The sequence below is a fragment of the Canis lupus genome, chromosome 23 (assembly GCF_048164855.1).
Source record: "Canis lupus baileyi chromosome 23, mCanLup2.hap1, whole genome shotgun sequence".
NCBI classification, from domain to species: domain Eukaryota; kingdom Metazoa; phylum Chordata; class Mammalia; order Carnivora; family Canidae; genus Canis; species Canis lupus.
In genome coordinates, this window is record NC_132860.1 from 41,088,892 (window position 1) to 41,105,610 (window position 16,719).

Here is a 16,719-nt window from a genome sequence, read left to right on the forward strand (position 1 = left end):
GCAAGGAAAGGAAAATGGAAAAGAAGGTATGGGAAATATATAGTTCTTCCTCAGTGCTAGAATAGAATTGGCTTAACATAACACCTCTGGGCCTTTTTTCCCCTGGGCTTCATCAAGTTCCCACTGACAGGCGCAAATGCCTCTGACCAGAAGGAAGATCCCACAAGCCAGAGTGGGTAAAGAGAGCCCTCAGTGGAAATGGCTTCTAAAAGAGAAGATATTTGAGAATCAGCAACTTTCAACACTTATCCAAATTGCATAAACACCTCTATCCCCCAACAAAATGTTCATACTTTCCTCCTCCTAAGGGCATAGTAGAGGGAGGATAAGCCAGTACAATAAGCCTTACTTCATAAATATTTGTGAACTAACTGGCTAACTTCCTGAGCCTAAACTTCTATGAAGCTGACAGTGCCTCTGGGTCATTAATGTCATTGTTGACAAAGGCTTCCCACTGTGTTCGCCTAGTTTAAAGAATAAATGATTTTAGAAACATGCACATAGAAATCCATTCCTTTTAAATCCTCCTAGAAAAAAATGATTCAAACAATAAAATCACGCTCTACAATGAAGTCTTGCCAGCAAGTAGTCCCAAATGGCAAAGAGCTCTGTATGAAAGAATAATGTACTATGTAATATACAAATAATATATATCAATTTATATAATAAAATAAAGTCTGAGAAGTCCAGCAGAGCTAGCACAAAAATATTATTTACACAATTAATTGGCTCTCATTGCCATACATGCATTTAGGGAGGGCCTCCCCCCTCTCTTTTTCAGAATTGTCACATTATAATTCCTCTCTCATGTAAATAAAAAAGTAAAATACAATCACTACCCACCTAACACTTCAAGCTAAAGCCAGTGGGTGTTGACTATGGTAAGATTGAGCGGCCAGGGTGCCAAATCTCATTTACAACGCATTCTCTCCACATGCCTGTCAAAGGAGTAGGGTCAGTCCTCAGCTGAGGCTCTGTGACGTTCATAATTACTTTTCCCTCCAATATCCCTTTCATCAGTAAGTGAGAATGGCAGTATATATCTCCTCCTGATGAGTTTTTCAAATGAAAATAAAGAAATGTCCAGTTACATTCATGTCTGAAAAGGGGAAACAGTTTTGGCTATTTTTCCTTAAATGCCTTCTGAATTGAAATATCTTTAATATAGCATACAAATAGCAACCTCCTAGAAAGGTGTATTAAAAATTAAAAGAAAAAAATTCCTCAGGAGAAGGCTTGTCTTATAAGTCTCAAAGTAAACCTTTATTGTTAAAATCAACTGAAGTTTTGAGACCTCATAGTGTTATAAAAATTGTTGCCCTTTTAAGGAACATTCTTTGATCTGCTAAGCAGTTTTCATTATACTTTCATCAAATTACTTTATAGATAGGGAAATATGGGCTCTTCAAAAATGCTGTGTCTTTATAAAAAAAAAAAAGATTCTTCAAACAGTTAAATATAGTTTCTTCCTAACATATCTATTAGTATTGGCACAAGTATATTTTTCCTAATACTTGAATATGTCAATATTATGCCTACATTGCTATATTTACTTATCTAAACCTGAAACAACCCTATGATGTAAGTGACTTTATTAATCCCATCTAATAGTTAAGGAAAAGAAAGGACAAATTATCTGGCAAGATTGTACAGCTACTAATGATACACCTCGTAATTGCTGTGTTTTCTGACCTCTTAGAAAGGAAAATTAGCATATTTTAAAGATACATTTGACCACTGACTGAGTTTAGTGTATATGAAATTTTTTTTAGGGTGCCATGCAATAGATTTGCTTATAAATAATTTAAAAATCTAAAGTACTGGTAACAAGTATGAAAATTGTGTTAAGCTAAGGGCATGGGTAATCATGGAACAAGACAACTGGTTCCTAAATAATGGCTATAATATTTGGAGCAAAAAATATAAACTTTCCACGTTGCCAATGTCACATCATATACCTCAAGAGCACCACACTTAGTTTGGTTTAAAAGGGATACAAGGGAAGTATTTCAAACTGCAGCCCCCCTTAAGTTAGTGGTGAAAAAGGTGGATTCAGGAATCTGGTCCCTGGGTTCAAACCCAAACTCGTGTACTAATTACCCATGACTTTTAACAAGTTACTTCGCCTACCACTGCTCCTGCTCTGTCACCTGGACAATGAGAATAATGATAATAATAATAACAACAACAACAACAGCAGCAGCAGCAACAGCAGCAGCAGCAGATTTTACCAGGGTTGGGATAATTTAATGACATCAAACATTAGTAAGGTATAAGCTAGTTCTCAGTGAATATTAACTACTAATATATATATTTTTAAGTTTAGAATAATGATGAGACTTGAAATATCAACAAGCAAGGAATAGATGGAACAGAATTTGAAGGAGAAGGCTCAATGTCCATGGCCCTACAGAGTCACAGACACTGAAATCAGTGAATTAAATTAAAGTAAAATTCTGGTTCAAAAGAAAACGAACTTTGAAAATTAGAGCTTCTCAAAGACAAAGTAGGCTTTTCAAAATTAGATATTTACTTAGATTGTATGGGAGACTCAAGGCATCTTATTCGAGATTTCTTTTAAGCTTCCTTCAAAATTTGAGATTCTATGAAAACAAAATTGACCTTCAAAAATCATTGGAAGCAACTGCTCGTCCTATTACAAAAGTCTGCTTAGGCAGAGAAATCAGTTAACAATCTCTATTGCTTCATCCCCAGAGCCTAAAATTGTCTAATATTTCTGGCCTACGTAGATTCTTCAATTCTGAACTACTAGAATTCTTGAAAATAAAATGTGTTTATACCTGGAAAATAGGCAGTCTAAAATTCTCTCTAGTTCTTCCAACTGATGTTTTAATGCCAAATTAATTACCAATCTGGGATACTAAAGATCATACATTATATTGTTCCTCTATACCTTATTATAGTACTTAGCACACTGATGGAAATAGCACATGCCCAGAAAATACTGATTTCCTTTCCCTATCTAAAGCACATTCTTTAATAGAAATTTCAATACAAATCCAAGTAATTTGTTTTCAATAACTGCACTTTATTTACTCATATAACCAAAAGCTAGAGAATGAAATTATCAAGGTATTTCATAAGCAAAGATGTCTAAGTTCTCAACATTGGCACAAATGATAACAATAGATTTACTTAGATCTTTTATCAATAAAAGAATTTTTTGAGAAATGTTCCCTTTTGAAAAAGCTGTAAGATTTACCACTAGTAGGTTTTCCCATACCAGACGCATAATCTATGTGGCATTATTCAAAATTTAACTTCAAAAGGTTACAAACTCCTAGTTATAAGATGGATAAGTTATGAAGATCTAATGCACAGCATAATGACTATAGTTAACAATACCATACTATGCACTTGAGATTTCCTAAGGGAGTAGATCTTAAACGTTCTTACCAGAGGGGAAAAAAAAAAGATAACTGAAGTGCTGGATGTGTTAATTCAGTTGGTTGGGGTAATCATTTCACAACATATACATATCATCACACTGTATACTTAAAATATATTGATTTGCAATTTATAATATACACATAATTTTGTCAATTTTACTTCATAAAAATTTAATTTCATAAAAAATGTATACTATGGAATGCTTAGGGGATTATATATTTGTTTAATGATGCTGATTTCAGTATTAGAATAATTGTTTTTTACTTGTTTGTAACAATTAGATTGGTATGAGATTAATTATATAAAATTCACTCTGCAGATGCCTTTTGTTATTTATTTGCATAAATTAAATTCAATTTGTTTATGACCCTTGTTCTACAAAAGTAAAATCAAAATTTAAATATGCCTTCTTTTATGTCCAAAAAATGAAGAAAGAACTCTCAATACAAGCCTCTTGAAACTTAAGAAATCTGTCTGAACTCCTGAACCTTTAAAAAAAATTGACTATTTTGAATTACAAAGAAACAGATATTTTAAGTTTTAACTTAGTACAACATAAAGGCAGAAGAATGCATAATTAATTACACGAACAAATGATTGCATTTTTCTCTCATCTGTTACAGACAGATGAGAGAGACCACAATCCCAGATAAATCAAGATGTTAACCTTTAAAAAACATCTTAACACCAAATTCTTGGCACAGATCTTTCTCAAAAAAATTGAACCTAGTAGTAAAATAATATGAGTTTTGGAGTCAGAGTGGTAGTATTTGAATCCAGGATCCATCCGTTAAACTTTATTTAGCAAGTTACTTATTGTCTCTAAACTTCATTTTTTCTGACCTGTAAAGGGGGTTTAATATTATTATTCTTGTAAAACTATGATTCCCTGAGGACATAAAGCTTCCCTATGAAGACATAAAAATTTCTTAAATCATTTTGAATTCAACCCTGGCACACAGTAAGCATTATTAAATTACTGTTAACATTAGTAGCATCTGCTTACTCATGGTTCATTTTATGGTAATAGCCCTGACAGGCAAACAAGTCATTTAAATAACAGAAGGTAAACAAATTTTCTGTACTGAGAGCTTTCTTGATGTCCTAATACTCCATAGAACAGATTACATATTTTCCCTCCACAAAGGGAAAAGAACAGAACCCAGAGCTTCCTCAGACCATGGCCATCTTTGTGTGGCAGGAATGACAACTAGATAATAATGTGTGGCCATGTTTCAGATGCTCTACAACTGTATGTTCTGGAACCTGGTACAGAACAAATTGAGCCAAGACATACAAGGGAGACCCATATAATACTGCTCTCTAAGCCAGCGGTCTTCAAAATCAGAGGGGGAAAAAAAAACATTTTGAACATGTACCCTGAAATAAGTAATTTATGTATACAACCTACTGTACTAACAAAGTACATTATAAAAATACTCTGAGGAAAGGATTAACAGCAGATCTGAACAGTTCTCCAAACACTGTCTCCCTGGAAACATTTTGGGCCATGATAAATAGGGAATGCCAGCTGTGTTTCCAGGCAACATTGTTTATTCTTGGTGGAATGCATCTAAACCAGGGGGGCTATGAGTGAACTATAAAATCATTCAGGACTCACAGACCTCAGTTTCCTGTGTGCAGTGTGTTCTTACAACTGAGGGCATCCCTTGAGGAGATAAGGGCTGCTACTGAGATACTGGTTCTGTGGAGCATGAGCCTCACGCAAGGCAAGGTAGTCCATGCCTACCTATGTGGTTTATTCATCTTAAAACTGAGTTACCACACTGGAGGGAAGGAAGAAGAGGTGGGAAATAACCCTAACCAGCCAGAGGGATCCCCACAGAAGAAGGACCTGACATTATCCTATTGACCTTCTATGATTCCTGTCCTCTGTTATTCTATTCAATCAAGTGAACCTCATGCCAGATAATGGCCTATCGTGTCATATTAGTGTGAGTCTCAAGACAAAAGCATGGTCCACTCCAGTGATCATGCAGTTATATGCATATACATATGTATTATTTCCTTACTGTAAGCTAATGCGTTATTTTAAGCACTGTATCTTTGAGTAAACTGCTTGGGTTGACACACTTTTCAGAATATTGGGGGTATATTCCTTGTAATAAGCTTAGGATACTTTCTTTTTTTCCTTTTGATTTTCTGCTGTTTTTGACAGAAACTTGTCTTTGGTCATTGTAAACCTCTGGCTTTCTCTACAACTATTATTATAGCTAGGCCTTTTTACTTTGTTTTTATTTTTATTTATATATATTTATTAAGTTTTGTATTTTAGTTCCAGTAGAGTTAACATACAATGTTATATTAGTTTCAGGTGTACAATATAGTGATTCAACAATTCCATACATTAGTCAATGTTCCATAAACCCTGATGTTTATAGCAGCATTATCAACAACAGCCAAACTATGGAAAGAGGTGAACTTCCATTACTGATGAATGGATAAAGAAGATATGGAATGTATATATTTACTCAGCAATCAAAAATGAAATCTCCTTTTGCAACAATGTGGATAGAACTAGAGCGTCTTATGCTAAATGAAATAATTTAGTCAGAAAAAGACAAATATCATATGATTTCACTTAAGTCAAATTTAAGAAATAAAACATGAACACAGGGGAAGGTAAAAAAAGAGAGAGAGAGGTAAACAAACCATATAAGACTCATAACTACAGCAAACAAACTGAGGGTTGCTGATGGGAATGCACAGGGAATGGGTGAGGTATTAGGGAAGGCATCTGTGATGAGCACTGTATGTATTCTATACCATATATGTTAACTACAATTTAAATAAAAACTTGAAATAAAAAAATAGTAAGAGCTCATCATTATGCGTGTACTCTTTAATCCCCATCACCTATTTCACCCATCTCCCACCACTTACCCTCTGGTGACCATCAGTTTGTTCTCTAGTTAAGAGTCCGGGGATCCCTTGGTGGCTCAGCGGTTTAGTGTCTGCCTTTGGCCCAGGGCATAATCCTGGAGACCGGGGATCGAGTCCCACATCAGGCTCCCTGCATGGAGCCTGGTTCTTCCCCTGCCTGTGTCTCTGTCTCTCTCTCTCTCTCTCTCTCTCATGAATAAATAAATATATTTTTTTAAAAGTCTGTTTCCTGGTTTCTGCCTCTCTCTTTTTTTTCCTTTGCTCATTTGTTTTGTTTCTTAAATTCTACATATGAGCCAGATCATATGGTATTTGTCTTTCTCTGACTGACTTACTTCACTTAGCATTATATTCTCTAAGTCCATCCATACTGTTGCAAATGGCAAGATTTCATTCTTTTTTATGGCCAAATAATATTTCATTGTTGAGATATATATACATTTTCTTTATCCATTAATCTATTGATGGACAGTTGAACTGCTTCCATAGTTTGGTTATTGTAAATAATGTTGCTATTAACATAGGGGTGCATGTATAGCTTTGGATTAGTATTTTTTTATTCTTTGAGTAAACACTCAGTAGTTTGACTACTCGATCATATGGTAGTTCTATTTTACTTTCAAGAAACCTCCATTCTGTTTTCCATAGTGGGTGCACTGTGCACTGTTGCATTCCCATCAACGGTACAAGAGGGGTTTCTATTATCTCCATATCCCTGCCAAAACTTATTCTTGCTTGCTTGTTTTAGACATCCTGGCAGGTGTGAGGTGATACCTCATTATAGTTTTTTTGTTTTTGTTTTTGTTTTTGTTTTTAATTTATTTACTTATGATAGTCACAGAGAGAGAGAGGCAGAGACACAGGCAGAGGGAGAAGCAGGCTCCATGCACCGGGAGCCTGATATGGGATTCGATCCCGGGTCTCCAGAATCGCACTCTGGGCCAAAGGCAGGCGCCAAACCGCTGCGCCACCCAGGGATCCCCCTCATTATAGTTTTGATTTGTATTTCCCTGATGAGTGATGTTGTGCATCTTTTCACGTGTCTGTTGGCCATCTGGATATCTTCTTTAGAGAAATGTCTGTTGATGTCTTCTGCCCATTTTTTAAAAATTTATTTATTTTTTAGAGAGTGCACATGAGCGGAGGTGGAGGGAGGAAGGAGAGACAGAGAGAGAATCTCAAGCAGACTCCCTGCTGAATGAAGAGCCCAACATGGGGCTTGATCTCATGACCCTGATATCATGACCTGAGCCAAAATCAAGAATCAGACCCTTACCTGCTTGAGCCACTCAGGAAGACACTCATGTCTTCTGCCCACTTTTCTGGATCAGTTCTTTATATATCATGGATACTAATTCTTTATCAGATATATCATTTGCAAGTACCTTCTCCCATTGAGTAGGCTGTCTTTTATTTTTGTTGTTTCCTTCACTATGCAGAAGCTTTCTCTTTTGATGTAGCCCCAATACTTTATTTTGTGTTTATTTCCCTTGTCCCAGGAGACAAATCTAGAAAAATGTTGCTATGGGCTAGTAGGCCTTTTTAAACTAAAAATTGATAACTCCATTGTTACAAATTCTGCAGCAGCAAGACATAAGGAATTCCTAAAAATACAAACACTAAAATACCTTCTTGAAGTCCTCACTTCTTCCTAACTTTCTTTTAGAGATGATCAGGATATCACTATAGAGGGATGTCTGGGTGGCTCTGTCAGTTAAACATCTGACTACTGATCTCAGCTCAGGTCATAATCTCGGGGTTATAGGATCAAGCCTCACATTGGACTCAATGCTCAGCAAGGAGTCTACTTCTCTCTCTCTCTCTCTCTCTGTTATTCTATCTCTCTCTGCCTCTCCCCTGCTTACACTCTCTCTCTCCAAAATAAATAAATCTTTTTTTAAAAAAGTACAATACTGTGGGACTTAAAACTAAAATCTTTCAGTTTTAATACACATTTATCCTACTTTCATTAAAATATACTATGCTAAAAATAGAACACTATTTTTACCCTCGATTCTAGTAACCAAGTAATTTTATCACTTCCTATAAAAATTCCTATAGATTTATCTTTCATTATCCCATTTTTAAGTATACATGTTTTAAAAAATATTTTAAAATATTTTTTAAACTTACCCTGAAACATGCAACATCAGTAGCATGTAGAAGACAAAGAAGAGATTATGAGTATACCAGAAGATGTCATAGTTAGAAACTCTGAAAAAAAAATAACTTAATTTCAATGTGACTTTACATTCCATTATTTCAAACACATGTCATAACTGGAGAAAGTTAAAATAGGAGTTCATCTCAGAATTACCTATTGGTATCAAAGTATTAACATATCATGCAGAGAGAACTGACAAAATTATAACTAATACTTTATAATTTTGAAGGTTCTGTGTATTTCAAATAAAGATACATGAAAAGAATTAAAATGTTTATTTTAAAGTTACTATGATGTAAGATTGAGAAGTAGGTAATAGGCTGCTAACATGTACTTTTATTGTCCTTTTGATCAATATTCTCAATTTTCCAAAAGACATTTAAAAAAAATAATGCTCTTATCGCAATACATATTGGGAGAGTAGTCCAAGGAAAGTTAAATTGAGAGAAATTAAATAAATGCTCATTAAAGTTTTATATTCTTTTCTGAACGGCATATATGTTAAAAATAACACCTTGGTATTACTGCCCTGGAGGAGAACCACAAGTTGAAAAGAATTTCATTCACTTAAGCCTTATCTTCCTCATAAGTTTGTAATGGCATCTTTATTATTCAGCAAAGCCCTTCTAGGGCTTTCTATCAACTCTATCATTATATTCAATTCCTTGGTCATTTTTGCACCTGAGTCCTATTCTGTTTTAAGTTATTGAAGCTTAACCACGTTAATGTTTAGTCAGCCACATTTCCCCTTTTACTCCTCTCTGAAACATGTACCCTGGATGTTCCTCAGATGAACTCCAGGATTGTCTTCACTAAATTAAAAACAAACAAAATAATCTATCTTGAGTTTTGACTGGAATTGCAACAACCTATAAACTGATTGAGGAAGAACTCCATCTTTATAGTACACAGTCTTTATTCAAATCTCTACTTGTTTCTCTCAGTGAAGGTCTATGTTTTTCTGTATAGCTTTCAATTAGTTTCTTATTAAGTTTACTCCTAGATAGTCTATGTTTTTGTTGCAATTGTGAGTGGTACCTTTTTATTTTATTCAATTTTCAAACTGATAATAGCTGTTACATTAAAGCCATTTTTAATATTTGTTTTGGGTTCATTAACCTATTTCAACTCTTTAATTTGGTATAACACTTTTTTTTTTTTCCCCATAATTTCTTTAGATTCTCTGGCTAGAAAATTACATGCACCTTTCAGGAAATAATGATGACTTCTTGTTGTATGCTTTCTAATAATTCTATTTCTAATATTATAAGTGTTTGATTTCTTAACATATACAAATCATGGTAGAATTAAAAAATATCACTTGGTTTTTCCATAATTTTCTTAGAAATTCATCTTAAGTTTCTTTGGTAAATATGATCTTAGTTCTGGATTTTTATATTTTTTAATTCTATAAAGGAAATTAATTCTTAGTCTATTCTACTTATTTTAATTCAAAACTAGAGCTCAGATTTAATCATCACCATTTAAAAATCTATTGAGATGAAAATGTTTGTTTTCCTGTCACCTGCTGTTAAAATATACTACTTATTTTAATAGATTGACCACTATTGAACCATTGGTGAATTACTAGACTGTATTCAACTACTCAAAATGTGGAGCCATTTATTCATTTCATTTCAAAATGTGGAGCCATTTATTCATTTCATTTCTCATTGGTGAAGTACTAGACTGTATTCAACTACTCAAAATGTGGAGCCATTTATTCATTTCATTTCATCTATTCACTTTATTTCCTCACTGGTAAAGAGAAAAGGTTAAAAAAAGCTTATCTCCATGATCCATGGACTCCCTGGGAATTCCATGATTCCTTCAGGGGTGCATGCGTGGCTCAGTTATTTAAAGCATCTAACTCTTGACTTCAGCTCGGGTCATGATCTCAGGGTCATGAGATCAAGCCTCACAGTGGGCTCTGCATCAGCAGAGAATCTACTTGAGGATTTTCTCTCCCTCACCCTCAGCCTCTCCCTCTCCTCAACTTCTCTCAAATAAATAAATAAATCTTAAAAAAAACTCCATGATTCCTCCCAAAAAGTTTGGAGAATAGTAGAGTTGGTTTTATAATATCCTTTAAAGAATTGAAAAATGGGAGAGCCTGGGTGTCACAGTCAGTTAAGTGGCTGACTCTTGATTTCAGCTCAGGTCATGATCTCAGGGTTCTGCAACTGAGCCCCAAGTTGGGCTCTGCACTCAGTGTGGAGTCTGCTTGAGATTCTTTCTCTTCTCCTTTCTCTATCCCTCTCCACCACTCACACATGTACACAAATGCTCTAAGGTGAATAAATAAATCTTTTTAAAAAATAAAGAAATGAAAAACTAAAGACTACTAAACATTTACTGAATTATTATGAGCATAAATGTAATGGCTTAGTTGAAAATAGAAGCTGATCTTTATATTCCATTGTACAAGACTATCTCTCAATTAAGGATATTTTTTTCTAGATGTAGAACTCATGTATTTTCAATCTTGCAAATAAATATGTCAGATGCCTTAATTTTCCTTCAAAAATACCAAAAACTGAAATATGAAAGTTTTTTAATGAATGCTTTACCAAACTAAAAGAAAATTTCTGCCCACAAAATTGGTGCTCATGCACACTAATGTTAGAGATTTAATTTGCCTTTCTATAAGGTGATTTCTAATTCTTTTTTTTGTGTGTGTGATTTCTAATTCTTATGAAAAGTCGTAAAAGTTACTTACTATTTGACCCAGACATTGTACAACTATATTTTTTCCTTAAGACATACCTGAAAAACTATGCAAAGACATATGGATAGGAGTGTGTTTCAGAACTGAAATACTATAAAAAAATGGAATCAACCTATAATATCCTATAATATCCAAAAATAGGGGAATGGGGATAATAATGTATATATGGTAATAGCTGTTCCATTAGTAAAAAGGATGATAGATAAATATTTATTAATGTAGAAAAATGTTCCTAATAGATTTAAATAAAAAGCAGACTTAAAATGGTATATATAATATGATGCTATATTGGTAAAATACATAGATATATGAAGAGAGATCAGGAGTGTGAAAGGAAGAAAAGGAGAGTGATAATGGTGGCAAGAGAAGATGGAAAATGAGTGAGCAAGGGCAAGGAGGGTTAAGCCTATAATCATCAAAACCAGAAAATTTATAGAGCTAATCTCTGAGTGGTGAGTTTACTTGTGACACTGGTGTATGTGGATGTGTGTACAGATGTGTTCAGAAGTGCAAGGGGAGACTCATTTTTTTTTTTTTTAAAGATTTTTTATTTATTCATGATATACAGAGAGAGAGAGAGAGAGACAGAGAGACAGAGAGAGAGAGGCAGACGGAGAAGCAGGCTCCATGCAGGAAGCCTGATGTGGGACTCGATCCCAGGTCTCCAGGATCACACCCTGGGCCAAAGGCAGGCGCTAAACTGCTGAGCCACCCAGGGATCCCCGGAGACTCATTTTAATATTCTGTTGGGCAAGGGCACCTGGGTGGCTCAGTTGGTTAAGAATGAACTGTGGATTTCAGCTCAGGTCATGATCTCCAGGTCATGGGATCAAGCCCCATATTATGCTCTGTGCTCAGTGAAGAGTCCGCTTGAGTCTCTCCCTCTCCCTCTGCCCCTCCGCATTCCACTTGCTTGCACATGTGAGCTCTTTCTCTAAAATAAATAAATAAAGTCTTTAAAAAAATAATCTGTTGGGCAATTCTTTTCAAAGCATGTATGTGTGTGTGTTTCCATTAAACCTCACATCTCAACAAGTAGAATGCCTGAAGATTTTTGAATATTATATATTTACTCTTTTTTGCTTTCTTAAGCAAAAAGTTTGGCCAGAAACATAAGAGGCTGTTAAAATGGTATGAAATACAGAATGTATTCATCAGAAAGAACGTGTGAAGGTGCTCATGAAAATGTATACCTGCAGTTGCTCAAAATCTCAACTAGAAGAATAAATATGCATGCAGATATTTCTGATTATTTTAGCAGATGTCAACTAACCACGTTTCCAAATCTTCATTTAGAATACTACATTAAATTGCAGCAAAACAAACTCACACCAGGAAATGAGTTATAGAATAACTGTGATATATTCCTTTGCATACATGTTACATTCTCATGTCTCATAGAGATATACTGTCCTTCAGATGGATGACTCTAAGGAACTAAAATTTCCCTAGTCATCAAAAAGTCTCCATGTCTTCTTATCAACACAGAATATATTACAAAAACAAGCAGATTTTTTTCAAAAACAGGAAATGATATATAGAAATGTCTCTACTTCACTCTTAATTATCCAAAATAGTCCATTAACCAGAATCTTGATTGCACTGGCTAATCATTCCAGTTAACCAAGACTTTTACTACATATGAAAGTGAAGATAATCTAAGGAAAATCTAAATCCTCTGGCCAGAAAACATTAAAATAATGACTCTGACACTCACCGTATTGCATATGTAGAAGCTGTAATCATCAGAAAGAGCACCAACACCATGCCGACCCCCGTCAGGCCAGGAACTATTAAAAAAATGTATATAAGTACATTTTAACTTAAGCCATACTGAGAAAAAAAGTACAAAAAATTATTACCTTAAAATCCAAAGTACTATGCTGCTCTGTGGGAAGCCCAATTCAAATCACATATCTCCTTATATGCTCCCTCTCAAAAAAAGCCTTTTTAAAATTAGCATGGTTTCAAGGTACTTAAGACAAACCAGTGTTTCTACCCTTAACAGAAGAGTCTACCTTAATATTTTCAAGTATTCCACTCAGAATGGTGAATGTGTACATACTTCTATGGGGACATGCTATACCAAATGTACATACTATATCAAATGTCAGTAATGAAAACAATGGACAGAAATTAAACATATATTTAATGGAGAAGCAGAGAGAGGTAGGAGGGGAAGACTTCCAAAGGTACAGAGCAATTTTAAAGAGTGAGCATTAAGATATGTTCATTATATTGATAGAGATGATGGTTCCATTGGATATATGCAAGGGTCAAAATTTATTGATAGTATGTATTAAATACATGAAATTTATTAAATCTTAATTATACATCAAAAGTTGTGTTAAAGGAGGAAAAAATATACAACAGGGTTGACATGGAACACCTTTTACTGTTTTGTTTTTTTCTACCACAGTACTAAAACTCCCTTTCTCTCTCAAACCCTCTTTTATGGAACTAGTAACTGCTTCAATTTCAATGCAATTAATTTCTTTTGCACTTCACTATCTAGAGTAATTTTAAAGGAAAAATAAACAAAACCTTAAAGCTTTCTAAAAATCACCACTTCAAGTATAGAACAAAATAGTAGACTTCAGGAAAAAAATTATAGTGCTGATGTTTTAAGAAAATTTGCTGGCATATTTCCTTAGTGTGGAAAATATGCTGTATGGAAAATCAGTGCTTCTGATATGACATAATCATCATTTTTAACAGAGAAAAAAATGTCCAAATGTGTTGGTTTTCAAACTTAATACTGACATTATAAATGGCTAAATATCCAAAGTAAGCCCAGATAGCATATCCAAAATGAATAGTTGATTTATCAAAAAGAACTAAAATCACAATAGTATCATTTCTTATTATCTTATTCCTACCAAATAAAATATCTTGTCTATAAGTTACCATTATTTATTCTTATAATCATACAAGCAACAGTAAGTGTCAAATGCCCCAGTGGAGAGATTCCATCATAAGTCTTTCTGGAGAGCTACTGAAACAATTGTATCTTCAAAAGTATAGACATCCCCCAACTTCTCTCCTTGACAAATAACTACCTAGAAGACAGAAGGGCCATCATGGACTATAAGCCACTAGCAGAAACAGACAAGCTGGGTACAACAGAAGAGCAACACAAGTGTGCATCATTAGGATCCCAACAGCTTAGAATCACTGGATGAGTGGAAACAAGTTTCTACTTGTAAAGGGCCACATGAGAAATTAAGGAGTTAGTCTTTGGATACTTAATACCTGGATAATCTTTCCTCCTCAGTTTCCCCAATGTATAGATTTGGAAGCCTGACAAGACTTGCCTTTCCTGGTGTGCTTAATCCAAATCATCTCTTCTCTATGCTTCTTTCCCAGGGCACTCCGTTGCCCTCATCTTTCCCATTGCCCCAGGTGAGTACTAACTTGCTAGGGGTAAGAGAAGAACATGATGACTATACCGGTTCACACTAAAGGGCTAATAACTACTATACAGAAAAAATGCTATTTACAAAGAATAACATGCCTATAAAACAACCTGGCCTTTCCACTGCAAATTTTCCCCCAAAGAAACATAAACATATATCTACATAAAGGTTTGTTCAAAAAGTATTCATAGCCACTTTATTTTTAACAGTCAAGGCCTGTAGACAACTCATATCTCCAACAACAAATGAATGAAGGGGCTCCTGGGTGGCTCAGTGGGTTAAGCGTCTACCTTTGGCTCAGGCCACGATCCCATGGGATCCCATGATCCTGGGATTGAGCCCTGCATCAGGCTCCCTGCTCAGTGGGGAGTCTGTTTCTCCCTCTCTCTCTCCTTGTGCATGCACTCTTCCTCTTTCTCAAATTAAAAAAATCAAATGAATGGATAAACAATTGTGGTATTATCTGTACCTGGAAAATTAATCAGCAGTTTAAAAAAAAAATGAGGGATCCCTGGGTGGTGCAGCGGTTTAGCGCCTGCCTTTGGCCCAGGGCGCAATCCTAGAGACCCAGGATCGAGTCCCACGTCGGGCTCCCGGTGCATGGAGCCTGCTTCTCACTCTGCCTGTGTCTCTGCCTCTCTCTCTCTCTCTCTCTCTCTCTGTGACTATCATAAATAAATAAAAATTTAAAATAAAATAAAATAAAATAAAAATAAAATAAAAAAATGAACTAAAAGCAATGACATACATGAATCACAAATTATTTGACTGAATGAAAAAAGCCAGACATTCTCCTCCTCAAAAATTCCCAAGGATATAAACTCTGTGATTCCTTTTATATAGTATTCTAGAATATCCAAACCATTCTCCAGTGACAGAAAGCAGATTAGCTGCTAAGAGGAGTAAAGAGCAGGATGCATTATAAAAGGACATAAAACTTCTTGGAATGATAGATATATTTGTCATCTTGATTTTGGTCTTGGCTTTACAAGTATATACATATGTCAAAACCAATAGAATAGCATAATTTACATACGTAAAATTTAGCGTACTTCAATTGTAACAATACATTTGAAGAAAAAAAAAAAAGGTCTTTCTCTCTCACTTCAAGTAATTGAAAAAAAAAAAAAAGGTTATTTGACCAGATGAATAAATAAATGATAGAATCCCAGATGGCTCCATCATGTGAAATGTGTGGCTGAAAAGTCCTCTTCGATAATTTTCTTGGGGCTTCATTAAGGTCTACTGTGCCTGCACACAAGGTTTCCCATGTGGTTCTAAATATGCCAAGATTAGTTATGAAATGTCTATAAATCACTTCATCAGGACACCTGAAAAAACTGAGTATGTTTAGTGTACAGGCATAATTCCCGAAGTATATTACTTGAACATTAATTCCTTGAGATATTAATTTCTATTACTCAAAAGTATAATAACTATTCCTTGAAGAGTCACAGGACACATTAGTATATTAGGTCTGGGAAGTACTATTATCAAGAAACCAGTTTAAATTTGAACAGATCTTTCCTCAAACATTTAACTAGAGAATTCCTTTTAGAGCAGAACACAGAAAATGTATTGGAATGATTTTAGGAGGTGGATAGGAAAAGAGCTGACATCAGTCACTTGAAGATGAGGTAGACAGCTTGGCCAATAGGATGCACATTATGGGATAATGGTCCAAGTACTGTCCCTTGGGCCAAACCCCAATCTCACTGGATCTCATTTGTAAATTTGGGAGAATCAAATCAATGCTTTTTAATATTCTTTCAGATTTAAGAAGTTATCTTTTTCATCTAAAGGATTCATGTTTCCTTTCTTGCTCCTGGAAGTATAAAAAGATCAGTTTGTAGTTTATAAAGTAATAGACAAGATCAATGAAGAAAAAGTTACTTATAATTAGCAATAAAAAGAATAAATTAGGGGCGGCGGGTGACTCAGTCGGTTAAGTGTCCAACTCTTGATTTCGGCTCAAGCCATGGTCTAAGGGTCATGAGATCGAGCCCCGCAATGGGGGGGTCTATGCTCAGCAGGGAGTCTGCTTCTCTCCCTCTCTCTCTACTCTTTCCTCTGCTCATACTCTCTCTCTTTCTCTC

The 16,719-nt window shown here is 34.9% G+C and overlaps 1 protein-coding gene across 6 annotated transcripts in view; it reads right to left on the bottom strand.

Moving 5' to 3' along the window:
* The window catches only part of NOX4 (NADPH oxidase 4), a 179,672-nt gene that overhangs the window by 111,982 nt on the left and 50,971 nt on the right, over positions 1-16,719 (bottom strand). For 5 of the 6 annotated variants that reach the window (XM_072794979.1, XM_072794977.1, XM_072794974.1 and 2 more), the window contains 2 exons: positions 12,925-12,997; positions 8,449-8,529 (listed from right to left, as the gene is read on the bottom strand). In XM_072794979.1, coding sequence (XP_072651080.1) covers positions 8,449-8,529; positions 12,925-12,997 — 154 coding nt within the window. The remainder of the gene's footprint in view (positions 1-8,448; positions 8,530-12,924; positions 12,998-16,719) is intronic. The other variant, XM_072794975.1, reaches the window with a different exon arrangement.